The sequence below is a fragment of the Antechinus flavipes genome, chromosome 4, assembly GCF_016432865.1.
Source record: "Antechinus flavipes isolate AdamAnt ecotype Samford, QLD, Australia chromosome 4, AdamAnt_v2, whole genome shotgun sequence".
Taxonomy (NCBI): domain Eukaryota; kingdom Metazoa; phylum Chordata; class Mammalia; order Dasyuromorphia; family Dasyuridae; genus Antechinus; species Antechinus flavipes.
The window spans coordinates 69,793,488-69,810,990 of record NC_067401.1 but is presented as its reverse complement, the minus strand read 5'-3'; the positions used below and the strand labels follow the sequence as shown (position 1 = coordinate 69,810,990).

The following is a 17,503-nucleotide window of genomic DNA, read 5'->3' as shown; positions in this document are numbered from 1 at the left end:
ATATGCTTCCTAATTTGGACAAAGAGTTCCTTGACTCATCCCATTAACCCATTACAAACAGAAAAATTCTCTTTTCTGCAGGTTAGTGATAGAAGTATCCTCAGATCAAAACTTTCACTTCCTTTGAATTTGTTAGCTTGGGGTCAGAAAGCATCTTCCTACCTTGAAGAAGCTTCAGTTATTCCCCTTAATCTTCAGAATAAAATTTCAACTCCTCTATTTGGCAGTTAAAGTCATTTATTATTTGATATCTATGTGTCTTTCCAGGCTTTTACTGCCCATTGCCCTCCTTCCCACACTTGATGTTCTAGTCACACTGATCTGTTTGCTCTTCCTTGTAGATGGTATTCCATCTCTTTTCTCCACACCTTTGCATATGCTATAACTCATGCCTAGAGTTCATTTCCTTTTCACCTCAATTTTTTTTTTTTTTGGCAATTCTTTGCCTCTTTCAAAGCTCATTTCAAGCACTCTCATAAAATGATTTTCTTGATCTTCCCAGTTGCTAGTACCTCCTCTCCCATAAATTAAGATAGTGGAATCACAGGATCAGATTCAAAACCTCAGAAGCCATATGTTCCTATTAATTTTACATATGAGAAACTGACTCTCAGTGTGTTATCCAAGATTATTTGGATTACAACAGTTATAGTCAGGCTTTGAACTCAGGTCTTATGATGATTCCTCTGACTGTATTCTGTAGATACTGTGTATTTTTTTATCTGAACTCTGCTATGATGTTTTCCTCTAATAGAACATAAACTTGTGGAAGTCAAGAATTTTCATTTTTGTCTATATTTCCCATGCCCAATCCAGTACCTAGCATAAGAAGGTACTTAAATGATTGCTGAATGAAAGTTCCTTCAAAACAAATTATGTAATGTTGAAAATGCAACTTGATTCTATACTTCAAAGGCATTTTACAATATGACTCTAGATGTACACTTTTGGGCTACCTCTATCAGATATCACTGGACCATATATAAATTTCCCCAACTCTATTCCAATAATTCAGTTCTTTAGCTCACATAACAACTATCTGAACTTGAGACAATGTTTTGGAAATAGCCACAAATCACCATACATCAATAAAAAATACCCTCAAGTACTTCACATCGAAGTGGATAAATTCACTAATAATTTTCAAAAAGTATGTGGACTTTAGCATAGTAACAAATCAATACAAGAACATGTTCTCTTTTAATATTATAAACTCAATTCATGATAATAAGTTTAGTTATACTAATAATGCTACTTAGGCAAAGTCTTGATAATTATAATGTGATAAATATTAATATTACCAAGCCTGTTTGATTGTCACGCATGGAGTCATTCATCATATTTTCCTGCAACTCACCCTTTATTATTTCCTTTCTCTTCTTGTTTCTCATTATTGGACCTACAATCATGTTGCTCTAGGACTAAATTATAGAATTATCTCACTAATAATTTAACCTTCTAGCTGACCTTTATTTTTGGTCCTATATTTGTAATGAAAATCCTTCACCAAATAAAAAGTCAGGTTCCTTCTGAACCTTCATTCCTTCTGAAGCCCCAACTTAACCATCTAAACTAGATTACCCAAGGCTTTGTTTTCAATTCTTTTTCATGTGACCTGTTTCAAGTTAAGATTCCTTTGAATTATTAAATGCATCCTTAAAGCTCCTTTTTTTAAAAACCATGTCTTTTTAAAAAAGTTAATTATTGATGTGGTGACAAGCTGAAAAGACAGAGAATTGTAATTTTTTTTTTCCTTTTTGCATTCAGGACATGAGAAATGTCTTCTGACAATGGCTGACTATTTAGTATCATACAAAGGAAATACAAAGACAAAACACTGAATGTTGTTTTAGAAAAGAGTTGCTAAAATCACTGTATTATACAAAATGTAAATGTAGTGTATATTTCTCTGAAAATAGCAGTTAGTGGCAAAGTTGGGACATAACCTTTTGAGCCTGGGTTTAACCACATAGCAGGAGCAGTTACAAAAGATACTGATTAGAATTTAATTTTAAAACATCATCATATTATTCAGAACTCCAGTGATTTGATTGTCTTGAAAATAGAAAGGTAATGTTATAATTTTCAGAGCTTGTTAGAGAATAAAGAACTCTATAGCCTCCCACTGAAAAGAATGCCAGTCATCAGCCATAGGAAGCATGAATTGGGAGACATTTCACACTCAAAATCTCAATCTCACCCATTTTTTTTTTTTTTTTTAAGAACTTGAGCTGTATTGGTTTATACAAGTGGACTCCACAGGCATATCACATGGCTATAATCAAGCTCGTTCAGAACAAGTCTTCTATAGAAATCACATACAGTATCAAGACCCCTTCATTACTCACTCAGTTTTGTGGTGAGTCATATATCGTAGGAACACAATACTGTAGATGTGTGGTTGGAAGAGACCTCCAGAGGTCAATTAAAACAATCCCCTTTTAGACAGTTGAGATGACTAACTCATAAACATTAAGTGATTTATACAATATCACATAGGCAGAGGTGATATTTGAATCCACGACCTCTGACTCAAAAGTCAGTACTTCTATTACTTTATATTGCTTCTCAGGTAATGCAAGATAAAAATAAAATGAAGTTTGTAATTTTTTAGGAAAACCCAGGAAAACTATCCATTTACCTTCCCAGTGAGATCCGCAATGCGAGGGACTGGTTTCCCTTTCTGGTGTCGAACAGTGGCTGGGCTCTGACCATCCCAGTCTTTTAATTCCTCGATGCTTTTTAGATAAAGCAGGGCCTTGAGCCCTGTGCAGTAATCCTTAATCACCGTGAAATCCTGATTCTGGATTGCACTGCACACCTGAGAAACAAAAGGACAAACAGTGAGGTAATTAGGTATCAGGCTTATTGATGGACAGACAGACTCAAAGGAGTAGTGCAGCTGGAGGCTTCACCATCTAACATGGAAGACAGAGGATATTGAGCTTTAAATGTAAACAATGGAGTGGGGAATTTCATGGAGCTGGGAGACAATGAGTGTGAGGGACTTTGAAAAAATTCTTTGGCTTTATGAAGGGATTAGTTAATGAACTTTTCTTCTCCTACTGTGTGGCCAAAGAGTAATAATAATAATAATAATAACAATAATAATACTTTTATTTCTTTTTTAAATTAAAGCTTTTTATTTTCAAAATATATACATGGGATAATTTTCAACATTCACCCTTACAAATCCTTGTGTTCTAATTTTTTCCCTTCCCTTCCTCCCACCCTCTCCCCTAGACAGCAAATGATCCAATATATGAATAACAAAATAATAATAGTAGTGGTAGAATTTATATAGTTTTATGAGGTTTGCAAATTTCTTTACAAATATTATCTCATTTTATTCTCAAAAATACTTCAAGATAGGTCCCATTAGTATTCTCATTTTATAGATGAGGACATAGGACAGATGTTAAATGATTGGCTCAAAAGCACCTTCCTTAGTAACATCCCCCTATGAATTGTTTTCCCCACAGATTTGTCTAGTCTAACTTCGACCTGGCTATCAGTAGTAGTCTTTTTTCTTGACCAGATTGATTTTTAAACTCTACTCAGAAGTGTTGTTCTCAACTTTCTTTTCATTCCCTCATTTCCAAATGATCATTTCTATATGTGTGCTTGGGAGATGAGATTGTCTTGTTTCTTACTATCAATAACCTAGTTAACAAATCTTAAACAAATGCCTATTTGTACAAGGACTTATGCCAGATTTGGGAGAAACAGAAACCAAGTGAAAAGAGTTCTTGCTTTTAAGAAATTTGATTTGGAGGAAACCCCCACCCATAAATTATAAGAAGTATATTGAAATATATCCATGAAAGGAGTTTCCTATACCAATGCAACCTCTGGTGTAATTTCTGTGGCGGGGTGAGGAGGAAGAGGGCAAAGGAGGTGGAGAAAGGAGTGAGCAAAGGATCTTGTTGAATAGGAATTGTGCTCAAATGAATTTTAAGAAAATCACATTAGCGACTATGAAAGATGTATTAGGATGGGGGAAGACAAAGTGAGGAGACACATTTGGAAGTTATTTTAACAGTTTTGGGAAGATGATGAAGGCTTCAACAAAGGTCACAACTGTATGAGGGAAAGAGAGAGAACATATGGAACTAATGTTTAGAAGAAAGAATTGATATGAGAATAAAAAGTCAGAGATGATGCTAGGATTGCTCACTTGAGTTCCTGGGAGTATAGTGCTATAAAGTGGTTGTCATGTAGTAAGGGAATAATAAATGCTTTTTAAATTTATTCATTTCATTCATTCATCATTTTTACTTATACAGTCTTTCAAATACAAGAAGAGAGCTATGGTAATTTCTTTCTAAATTACATATGCAAATGATAGAAGCTCTAATACCCTCATGTTATCCTGGCCATCCTCCTTTGAATGCACATCTACCATGTCAAGATGGGATCCAGAATTGAACAAATACTCCAAATGTGGTGTGATCAGGGCATAGTACAGTGGGATTATCATAGTCTTTGTTTTGGAAACCATGCTAATCATATTTTACAAAATAATAACCCACATGATATTAGCTTTTATCACTCACTCAATAAGCATTTATCAAGAATTATGGATCAGGTACTTTATTAAGTGCTTGTGATATAAAGAAAGGCACCAAACTCCCTTTGCCCAGAGGGAGTTTACACTATAATGGGGAAGACAACATATAAACACAAACCAACAAAAAACTTAGTTGTTACATACAAGCTACATCCAGAATACATGGTGAGGAGTCTGAGAGAGAGGGGTAATCCCCTATGTAGGGAGCCTGGAGAAAGTAAGATTTTTTTTTTTTTTATTGACTCTAGGAGGTGACCAGAAAAACTAAAAAGCGAGTTAAAGGATGGGAACATTCCAAGTATGGGAGACAGCCAGTATGAAGTCATGGATGCAAAAGATAGAATTTCATATTGAGAAATGATAGTCAATGAAACTGAATTATAAAGTATGTTGAGAAAAGAAAATGTAAGAAAACTGGAAAGAGAGGAAGAAGGCAAGTTATAAGGATCTTTACATGCTAGAGAAGCTTATATTTGATTTGATGAGAAGAATAATAGGAGCCACAGGAGCTTAGGAAGAAAACATAAGGGAAGAAGTTGGTGAGATGACCTGTACTTTAGAAAAATTACCTTAGCATCTAAGCATATGCTAGATTGTGGTAGGGATACCAGTGTGAAAGCTGTTGTAGTAGCCTCAGAGAGGGCTCAAGTCAACAACAAACAGTTACAAAATGGCTTCTATAGATCAAGCAATGCACTAAGTAAGCACTAGAGAAAAAAAAATTGTGATCAGAGTCTGAACTGTGATGGGAGGTGTGTGAGTAAAGAGAAGAAGACGTTATGAAAGAGGATATTGTAAAAGTAGATTACAACAGCTAGCAGCATATTAGATTTGTGAAGTGAGTGATAGTAAGAAGTCAAAGATGACCTTAAAGTTGTGAGCCGGGTCACTGAAAAGTTGGCCACGATCCTGAGGTCCAGGAAAGACTAGAAGAGGGAATAGTATTTTGGGGAAAATAATGCGTTCTGTTGTGAATTTATTGAGTCCAAAATATCTGCAAGATATCAAAGAGGCTCTGGGGCAGTCAGGAATGGAGCTCAGGAGAGAGATGAGCAACATATAGAAAGGTTTAGAAATCCTCTGTATTGGAATGATACTTGGATCCAAGTTTACTAAGAGAGAGCTTATGAAGGAGTAGAAAAGACCTTTGGAAAACCATCCTAATGAATGGGCATGATTTGGATGAAAAACAATTAAAGGAGACAAGGAAGTAGAGTGGTTGGACAGATAGGAGCAGAAGTAGGAGAGGAGATAATATCCAAGAAGAAAATGTGAGCTGTAGGATCAAATGCTGCAGAAAGGTTTAGAAGCTGAGGATTAAGGAAAGGTCACTAGATTTGACAATTAAAAAATTATTGTTAGATCTAAGGATGTATTCATTGTTGACTCATTCATCTTGTAGTCCCCTAAAATTCCTATCTTTTTTTCCAAAAAACTCTAAAAACAAACTGTTACCTAATTGTGTTTATTCCATCTTGTACTTGTGATAGTTATTTTTAAACCAAGTATAAAACTTTACATTTCTATCAAATAGCATAGGACTAGATATAAGTATCATCTCTATTAAACAAATTTTTTCAAATATCACTCCGTGACCCTATCCACAAATACTTTCAGTACATAAGTGGTAATTTGTCTAGTTCAGAGAATATTTGGGGTGTTATGATAGTTTAATGCCTTACTTTTAGTTAATGAACTAAGATTCAGAGTTTGAGAGTTGAAACTCACTCCCTATCATCATGATCTTGAGAAGAAAAAAAATCATCACACCCCTGTAAACCTCAGTTAACTAATCTGAAAAAGACATACTACACTAGGTTCCTTATGTCTCTAGGTTTCTGTAAACTAAAGTCTAATGTAAATATCTATCTGCCTAGTGCAGGCCAACTTCATTAATACCTGATATCTCAGAACACAAAGGGACTGGCAGGAAAATAGACTTGAATATGGACAATGTCATTTAAATTAGAATACGTGAATTAGTTTAATATGGTCAAATGACTTTTTCTACTTTTCATAAAGATTCAGTGCATACCACTTCTAAAACTGAGGAAATGATTTCCCACATTGACAATGGTAGTTCTTAGAAACATATTGATCATGTGACACATAAATATTAAATCTCTTCTCTTTACCCATCTACTTACTCATTTAATATATTCTATCGCTTAGCAGAAGGCCTCATTTCCTATTTTGAAATGTTGTATGTTACAACTGTTCAGGAAAGAGCATGGAGTTACTATAAAATATGAACAAGAACATTTCCTATAAAGCCCATTTACATTGCACCAAAAATCTGTTCCTTAGAGGGAGCAGTTTGAGCATTAATTAGACCTGTTCTACTTTCCATAGAGTTGATGATTTTTTTTTTCAGAGCAATTATAAAGAACATCATTATAATTTCCTCCATGGGTTCTTTAACTGTAAAAGTCAACGGATGCTTTATTTAAATCTCTTTGTTCACTGAAGGGTTCAACTTTTTTGGTAATGTATGGGTAATACTTTTACTACATGGTCTTAAAATAGGATGTCCTATTAACATGAGAACTCTGATTTTTGAAAAAAAATCTCATGATGTCAAATGCTTTACAGGATGTTGAAGCATGTTGTAAAAGCTTAACTCTGCTAGAATCCTGATAATATTGTATGGGAAAATGTACAGGAAATAAATAATGCAGTGGGAATATAGTCCAGTCAGAGTCAGTTTGGTTTGCTGCAGTTCAACAGTTGTACTTACTGAACTCCTTAAGGACAGGGACTGTTTTCATTTTTGTCTTTTTCTCCACAACTGTAGGCCTTTAATAATAAATGTTTGTTAAATTTTTTTTTATCTTCTAAGACACTGAGCTAGGTACTGTGGGGGATAAAAAGATGAATAAGATACATTCTCATCCATCAAGAAGATTATATCATCCATTGGAGGTGATGAAAGAACATCAATAATGAGTGTCCAGAATAAGTTAGATGCCACTTCGCTTTGTTTTGGGAAATCACATTAGCATTGCTGTTTTCCATTTAGGATGTCAATCAATCAACAAATATTTCTAAGTGCTCACTATGTCCCAGGCACTGAGCTAAGCAGTGAGGATACAAAGAAGGGGGAAAAAAACGTTATTGCCAAGAAATTTACTTTTAAATATGGAAGACAAACTGTCAATAATTAAGTATTTACAAGCTACATATACAGCAGAAAAAAGCCAATCTTGGAGGGAAAGACCTCTAAGGAAGAAGGAAGGGCTATCAGTAAAAGAGACAAAGGAACAGCTGAAGGCAGGGTAAGAGGATCAGGAAATCCCAGAAAAGATCTCATTCAGAAAGGCTGTCCCACTTCAGAAAGAACATTGGCAACATGGAACACATTGAAAACAATGGAAACACATTGGCTGATGTCTGACCTAGAACAAAGGCATGTGGGAAATAGGAAGTATCTTCATATATTGGAAGTAATGTCATGGAAAAAGCTCTGGAATTCTGATCTTTCAGTATCTGGGTTTTGCAGTTATTATAGAACCAATGTCTCAAAGGAATTCCACTTCAACTTGATTCCACTTTCTAGCTGTTGCCTTGTCTGTTTCAGCTCCATTCAACAAGATGCTCCTCCCAGAATAAGCTCATCCCTACTAAAGTCACCATCAGCATGTTAACTCAAGCCTTCTTTGACACCATCTCTCCCAGCCTCCTCTCTGCTGACTAGAGGGCTGGAAAGTTGAACACTAAACTCTTCCTTATGCCTTTCTTTAGAGAGGGCACTAACTGGACTTAGCTCTACCTTTGCTTCTGCTGTCTACCTAATTTCCATTCCATGGAACAAGATGCCCTGTGCTGACACCTTAGTTTTCTCCCCATCTTTCCTGACACGCTCTGTGTGCTATCTGTCCCCTTTAGATTATTAAAAGCTCTTTGAGGGCTGTCACTATCTTTTTTTTTTTAGTTAATTGTATCTCCATTGCTTAGCACAGTGCCCAGAATATATTAGATGTTTATTTGATTGTATTGGAAGAAATGTGGAATGACCTTTGGAACCCAGTCCAGGGATAGCTGTTGTCATTTTGTTGTTTTTCAGTTGTATCTGACTTTTCATGATTCCATTTTCTTAGCAAGGATACTGGAGTAGTTTGCCATTTTTTTTTTCTTCAACTCACTTTACAGATGAGGAAACTGAGGCAAATGATATTAAGTGACTTGTCCAAGGTCATACATCTAGTAAGTTTCTCAAGTCAGACACATATACAGATATTACTTACTCCAAGCTTTATTCACTATATCTCCCAGTTGCCCTTAAGCCGAACTTAGATAAATCTAATACGGCAATAGCATGAATTCAAGGTCTTTCTATAGCAGGTAACTGAAAGAACTGCACAACAATTCAAGAAAGAGCCTAGAGGTGAACAGAGATGAAGTTGGGAGCAAGAATGAGGTCAATAGATGCTAAAAGAGAAAAGAACTTATAAAATCCTGGCAAAGACTGAAAGGCACAGAAGGAAGGGCTATCTGTGAAAGAGACAAAGGAACAATGGCCAAAATGTTAAAAAAAAAAAAAAAGGCATTTTTGTCACTGAAGCCAGATATATTTTTTCAAGAAAATGATACCACTGGATCTGTCAATTAGGCAGTCAAATATGTGAGAAAGCAGATTCAGCTGAGCTATGGGTAAAGAAGGTGAAGAAAAAATGAGATTCTTAGAGACTGGAGAGTTGGACAAGAGAAAAGGGGGACAGTGTGGCAGAATGGGAAAAGGGTCCATTTTTGGAGTTTTTGGACTCAGAAGGGACTGGAATCCAATTTACTCATAGCCCATATCATTTGATTTAGGCCAGTTCAATTTACTGACCTGCAATTTTCTCAAAAGAAAGATGATATGGTTGGATTAGAATAACTTCTATGGGGTTTTCCAGATCCAAATTTATGACCTAATACGTCTCAAGTCAAGTCAAGTCAAGAAGCATTTATTAAGCATTTACTATATGTCAGGCACTGTGGTAAGCACAAGGGATGCAAATACAAAAAGAAAATCCCTGCTTTCAAAGAGCTTACATTTTAGTGGGGGAAAACAACATGTAAATGGAAGCTAGAAAGGAGGGGGTAGGCACTGTGAATGTATTGTAGAGAAAATCCCAGGGGGAAATAGGATAGGCAGCTTGAAGAATAAAGACATGGATGGCCTGAGCTTTCCTCTTAAAATGGAGCTTCTAGAAGGAATAGTCAATGAGAGGGAGGGGTCAAAGTGGTCACAGTACACCCAATGTGTGAAGTCCAGGATTGGAGTGAACCTCTAGGGGAGGACAGGTTTTAAGGGCACCATGGAAAAAGTCTGGGAGGAGAGTTAGAAAGCAGAACTTTAAAAGGGAATATTTGCATTCAGGTCATAGGCATTTGCAATATGGGTAGACAAAATGTCTTTATTAGGCCAGTAGTATGATAGGAATAAAGGTTCATTCCTCAGAACTGCCTTTCTTCTTCCATTTGCATTCTTCCATTCTTTCTACCCAATATATGTGGGTAAGAATATGCTTTAGATTCTAGACTACTAGGCTGGTAGCAGTGATGACCTTGAGAGAGTTGACCAAACTAGATATGGTGACCATTTGCCAGTGAATGTGCAAGAGATTCTTACCCAGGCTGGAGAAAAAAATCTTTTTTTTTTTTTTTTTTTTTTTAAGAAATAGTTGACATACTGTGGCTCTGAGATCATAATGCCTTTCCAAATTGAACATTTTATTTCTTTATTTCTATTTGAATTAAAGTTACTATACTCTAAGTCCAGAACACTGACAGTTTGACAAGGGAGTGTGGTACAATAATATGTGTGCTGATATTGGAGTAAGAAGACCTGATTCAAATCCCGACTCTTCAACTTGCTATTCTTATAACTAAGAGCAAGCCATTTATTCTCCACGAATCTAGTATTCTCATCTCTTCAATGAGTAGGCTTGATTAGATAGCCTCTGAAATTCCTTTCAGTCCCAGATCTGTGTGTCTTTAATTCAAAATAAGATGTTTACAATTTGATTTTTGTCTTGGGTCACAAGGAATTCACTGGTATAAAACACATGATGATTCAAGATCACATTTGGCATTTATAATCCTTTGGAATACAAGTGGACCTACATTATTTCATTTGATCTTCACAATTCTGTGAAATGGCAGGAGTATAGACATTTTCATTCTTCCCATTTTGAAAAAAAAGGAAGTAGAGAGATTTAATGACTTCCCCAAGTTTGCATAGTTAATAAGTGACAGTCAGAATTTGAGCACATGTCTTTTCATTCCAAATGTAATCTTTTCATTTTACCTTAGATGCTTTTCTAAGTGAGCTTTATTCATTTTCAAAAAATATAAAAAAGAAATTTCATATTTTCTTATTCATTCTCCTATTAAATATCAAAGAGATCAATTCTTATCAGCTCTCAATTTCCACAATTTATTTGTTATTTTTATAGTTTTAAAATTCTTTCTGATGGGATCTTCTTTATCTTTCCTCACATCAGGGTATCAGATATCATTAAAAAAGTCATTACTACCTTAACCACAAATGTGAACTTTTATATTGGGGACTCTCCTTGAAGGAATATAGAAGGGATTCTTACATTCTCATAAAATCTTGGATTTAGAAGTGGAAGAGAACAGAGTATCAATTTCAAATAGTTAATAAATTGCAAGACTAGATTTGAAATTAGGTCTTCCATAAGTACCTGTGACAATTTTCTGGGTGAGAAGTGAAACCTTAGGGTTCTTTAGATTTGCATTTAATTACCACATTTAAATGGGAACTAAAGCAGCAGTCATCAAAAACATTTGGTATAAGGTAAGAAATAGAGTGGTGAATCAGTGGAATGGGTTAGATAATCAATGCCTATAGTAATCTAGTATTTGATAAACCCTCAACCTCCAGCTTCAGAGATAACAACTCACTATTTGACAAAAATTGCTGGGAAACTAGAAAATAATATATTAGAAAATCAGCATAGACTTATATCTCACACTCCATACCAAAATAAGGTCAAAATGGATACATGATTTGGGCATAAAGGATGATGCCATAAGCAAATTAGGACAGCAATGGATAATTTACCTATCAGATCTTTGGAGAAGGGAGGAATTTATGACCAAAGAAGAACCAGAGAACATTATGAAAGGCAAAATGGACAACTTTGATTATATTAAATCAAAAAGGGTTTGCATAAACAAAACCAACAGAAACAAGATTAAAAGGAAAGTACATAACTGGAAAAACATTTACAGTCAGTGTTTCTGACAAAGGTCTCATTTCTAAAATATATGAAGAACTGTGTAAAATGTATAAGAATACAATCCATTCCCCAATTGTTAAACGATCAAAGGACATGAACAGATGACAAAATCCAAGCCATTTATAGTCATATAAAAAATGCTCTAAATCACTATTGATTAGAGACAGGCAAATTAAGACAACTCCGAGGCAGCACTACACACCTCTTAGATTGGCTAAAATGACAGAAAAAGATAATGATTAATGCTGGAGGCATGTGGGAAAACTGACACTAATACACTATTGGAGTTGTAAAAAGATCCAATCATTCTGGAGAACAATTTGGAACTATGCCCAAAGGGCTATCAAACTGTGCATATCCTTTGACCCACTAGCACCATTACTGGGTCTGTATCCCAAGGGAATCATAAAGGAGGGAATAGGACCCACACGTACAAAAATGTCTGTAGCAGATCTTTTTGTGGTAGCAAAGAATCTCTATCCATTGGACAATGGCTGCACAAGTTGTGGTATGTGAACATAATAAAATATCATTGTTCTATAAAATGATGAACAAACATTTCTAAACAAACTTTTTGTTTTTTGGGGGAAGATTTACATGAATTGATGCTGAGTGAAACAAGCAGAATCAGGAATATACATTGTACACAATAATAGCAAGAATGTATGATCAGCTATGAAAGACTTAGTTTTTTCTCAGTGGTTCAGTGATCCAAGGCAATCCTAATAGTCTTTGGATAGAAAATGCTATCTGCATCCAGAAAAAGAACTAAGGAAACTGAATGTAAATCAACACATAACTTTGTTCACTTCTTTTTTCTTTTTTTCCCCCCTCTCTCATGGTTTTCTCCTTTTGTTCTGATTTTTCTCTCCAAATACATTCATAAAGCAATGTGCATCAAAAATTAATTAATTAATTAAAAATAAAGGGGAATTAATTTTCTCAACAGTACACAGAATTTAAAAGAGTGTACAAATTTAAAAAAAAAAACCTTTGGAATACTGCAACAGATGCTATATTTTCTTGGGTTGGGCCACCATGGAAAGGAAATTGCCCTTTACATGTTTCCTGACTTTTAAAAGCTACCCTTACTTTTATCTTATAATAAATGTTCCACTTTAAAACTCAAAGGAAGTAGCATTAGCTCAAGGTAAATGTTCCTGTTAGATGCGTTCATTGTATATGACATCTCTTAATTGTTTATTTAACAACTCTAATTAGGATGGCTAGAAGCTGTTAACAAGCTTGCTTAGTATTATTTTTTTAAGTTCTTTCTATTGGGGTCTTCTTTATCTTTCTACACATCAGAGTATCAGGTGCCATTAAAAAGGTCATTACTACCATTAATTATAACCACAAATGCGAACTTTTATATTGGTGAGTCTCCTTGATAGAGTATAGAAGGAATTCTTATACTCTCATAAAACCTTAGGTTTAGAGCTGGAATAGACTTTAGAATTAATTTTCTCTCTTTTGACAGATGAGGAAACAGACCCAGAGAAGATAAATCAATTTCAAATAGTTAATAAATTACAAGTCTGGATTTGAACTTAAATCTTCCATAAATACCTGTGACAATTTTCTGGGTGAGATCTTAGGGTTATTTGGATTTGTATTTTTTTCTGGATATCCCGGATTATTCTTTCATATGGTTATAATTAGTTATACCTCAACATTCACAAGTTTTTTGCATTTGAGATTTTGGTTATTCGTGGGTTGGTTATAAATTAAACAAGAGGAATTTTTGGAGATTTGCCCCATACTGCAGAAAATTACAAATTATGTATGTAAACAAAGCAAAAAAAATCATAAATGCATACTGTATATTATTAATTTATTGTATCATTTTCTATAATGATATTTTATACATATATATGTGTGCATGTATATATACACACCTATAAATTTGTTATAAACAGTTAGGTTTTGTTAAAAAGTTTTAGTGTACTAAAGAACTATGGGCTACACATTCTCTTTGAGAGCTTCCTCTTGATCTATCAGCCATTCAGTCACATGACTTCCTTTTCAGTGATATTTGTATCATGCTCTTTTCCTAGGATACTTTTCTTAGAAGGAAATATGAGAAGCAGATACTGTAGCCACATCAGTGGCTGTGAAGACACTGCCTAGTATAAAAGATGACAATACATCTTGTTTGAAACTACAGCTAATTTTTTTTTTGCATGCAATATATAATTTTATTTGTTCTGTGTGTGAAATAAATATGAGCTGGATTATTAAAAATAAAGGTTTGAAGTGGGGCTTAGAGATATTTGTGCTTTTTTACATCCATGGGAATTCTGTGCCCTTAGCCACCACAAATGTGTAGGGATGATTATACTTTGCAATACTTCTTTTGAGATTTATTTGTTCATGTTTTTCAACCATTTGCCTATTGGGAAATTGCTTTGGAATTTGTGCATAAGTGTGTGCATAGACACATATAGAGTATATAGAATTTAATGTATATGGATACAAATGTTTGTGTATGTATATATAGACATGATGAGAGAGAGAAAAGCTGAAGACAGAATGACACAAATCATATATATATGTATATATATATACACATATATACACACATATATATCCATACACACATACATGTGAATATATGTCAGTATTTAATATAGCTATATCTATCTAGAATACCAAACTAATTTGAGAATTTTGTTATAGATATTTTCCTCATTCAACCACTTTTTAAATTTATATTACATGCATTCATTTTATTGGGTCCAAAACTTGTTGATTTTATGACATCAAAACCATAGATTTTATCATTTAGAAGAACCTTTTTCCTTTGTTAAGACAAGAATACATCTACCCATTGCATTGAGAGCAATTTGTTTTGCTTCTCTTCCAATTTTTAATAGTATGATGTTTAATATTAAAGTCACATATCCATTTTGAATTTATTGTGGAATACAGTGGCCCCCAATACAATGGCAGATCTGGAGTCAGCAAGGTCTCCGTTCAAATGTGGCGTCAGATAACTTAGTAGTTGTGTGATCCTGGGCAAGTCCCTTAACCTGTTTGCCTCAGTTTCCTCACCAGTAAAATTAACAGTAGAAGGAAATGGCAAAGCCTTCCAGTATCTTTGCCAAGAAAACACTAAATGTGTTCCCAGACTGAACATGACTAAACAGCAAAAACACACGTAAGGTTCTAATCTAAGTCTAATTTCTACCAGTCTGTTTTCTAGTTTTTCCAGCAATTATCATCACACAGGGAATTCTTTCCTAAATAATTTATATTTTAAATTCAATTGTTTTATTCTCTCATGAATAATTTTTTTCTATAGATCTATTTCTCAATTAAAAAAAAAACCTGTACTCAATGGTTTAGATAACTGCTCCTTTATAATATAGTTGAATCCTGGAAATCCTATTATCTGTTACTGTCCCTTCATATTTACCCCTGTTCATCATATTCCTCGATACTATAGATCTTTTGTTTTTCCATTTGATATTATTATTATTTTATCAAGTTCTCTAAAGTTTTTCTTTGCTAATTTAATTAATGTAGCAATAGGGGAAGGAAAAAGGAGTGCAATAAACACTTATCAATGCCTACTGTATACAAATACTGTCCTAAGCACTTTACAGATATTATTTATTAAAACTGTAAACTTTGGTAGAATTATCATGGCAATAATTGCTATATCTCAGCCATGAGAACTGAATATTCCCTCAAACTATTTAAATTTTTTTTATTTCTTTATTGAAGCTTAATTGAAATTAAATTACACAAATATTAAAAGTATTTTGGTAGATTTATTCTCCAATATTTATTCATTTTGTAGTTATTTGGAATGGGATTTTTCTTTCTATTATTGCCTTTGATTTTATTATTACTAAACATGGTGAATAAGAAATCTCCTTATTAGTAGTAAGTTCATTTCAAATCATTGTAAGGACGTGACTTTCTCCTTATGAATCTAATTCCCATGTAAACCATGAGAACCCAATAGAGGAAGGATGTGACTCCCCCTGTGAGGATTTGACTACTCTCTCACCCCAAGAGCATATATTTTAACTCCTTCTCCTATGAAAACCTGACCGTTCCTTGACCCATAAGAACATATATTTCAACTCTTTCCTTTTTAATCTATAAGACAGGCGTGTACCACCTGTGTTTTAGCTCCAATTATATGATTCCAGGAACTCGCCACTCCTTGGAACTGTTGCTGTTGATAAGGACTGGCCCCCTTATCAATGCAACATTTGATTATAACCACTTGGAGCCCTAGTTGGTGCATCCTTGTCTTAGATGAGGTCTTCATTTGGCCCAAAGCCTTCTTTGTTTGGACCTCTATAAAGAGTGGGCAAAGCATTCTCCACTTTGAAGCCCCACCTATGGAGATGACGATCTGCCTAGGACTTTCCCGATCGAGACTCACAGGCTGAAATATCCGGGCCTTCCCAGCCGTCCAATTAGAGTTGAAGCTCCCTCGATCGTACTGAGTAATGTATTTCCTCTCTTTCTCTGCTATTCTAAACATAATCCTTATTATTCTTTGCCTCTTGTATATTATTTGCTGTATATGTTGTTATTGCAAGCATTCTATCCCGTGCATTGTATAATTAAATTTTATCTTTACTTAAAAGTAAAGCTGAGTCTGAGAGCGTCATTTATAAAAGCGGATTCGAACTTCTCTTAAAAATCATATAACATTAATAGAACACATGGACATGCTATTAATTTTGGTGGTTTTATTTTTTAGCTTACTACTTGTTAAAATTCTGAGATTTCTCAATAACTGTATTAGATTGTCTTAGATTTTCTAAGTCTTAGGATTTTCTAAGTAAGTCATCATGTCATCAGCAAATAGGGTTAGTTTTTCCTTGCTTTATTCCTGTATTTATTAGGAAGGCTTCTAGTATATTTTGCAAATGATTTTAGATATTGACGTTTTATGTTAAATAAGGATTGTAAGGATTTAAAAAAAATAAATGAATGTCATATTTTGTAAAAACTTTTCTGCATCTTTTGAAACTGTCACATTTTAGATGTTTTTGTTTTTAGTGTGATTAAATATATTCATTGTTTTTCTAATGCTATCTCATCCTTGCATTCTTAGCAAAAATCCAATGTAGTCATAATGAATAATTTCTTGAAGGAATTGCTGTGATCTGTTTGTCAAGATTTTATTTAAAAAACAATGACTCAATATTCATTGATAATTTGGTCTATAACTTTCCACCTTTATATTAAGACTATTTGTCTTGTAAAACAGATCTCGCAAAGTGCTTTATTTAATATTTTAGAATAATTTATATAATATTGGTGCTAATTGTTCTTTGAAGTTTTATAGAATTCTTCTTCGAAACCATCAGAAATAATAGTCCTTTCCTCAACTCCCATTCTCTTCATAGTTCCTTTATGGGAGATAATATTTCTTCTTCTGACATTAGAATATTTAAGAACTGTCAGCTTGAATATTCTATATTTTTAAAGTGTTTCTTCTTTTTAAATGTGCATTATTCATTCTGGTAGTTCTTTTTATTTCTTTTGCTTTTGTTGTGATTTTTACCTTAATCTAAATCTAAAAAGATTTGTTTACTATTTTTATTTTCCTAAATTTATTTATAATATCTTTGTGTCCTATTGGATGCTCAAAGTTCCATTTGACCATGTTGAGAAATATTAATATTCTTTAGCAGCACAATTTAGAAGACAT

The 17,503-nt window shown here is 34.0% G+C and overlaps 1 protein-coding gene across 2 annotated transcripts in view; it reads right to left on the bottom strand.

The window, feature by feature from the left end:
- The window catches only part of DPYD (dihydropyrimidine dehydrogenase), a 1,007,953-nt gene that overhangs the window by 130,444 nt on the left and 860,006 nt on the right, over positions 1-17,503 (bottom strand). For both annotated transcript variants that reach the window (XM_051993281.1, XM_051993280.1), the window contains exon 20: positions 2,642-2,821. In XM_051993281.1, the coding sequence (XP_051849241.1) occupies positions 2,642-2,821 (180 nt within the window). The remainder of the gene's footprint in view (positions 1-2,641; positions 2,822-17,503) is intronic.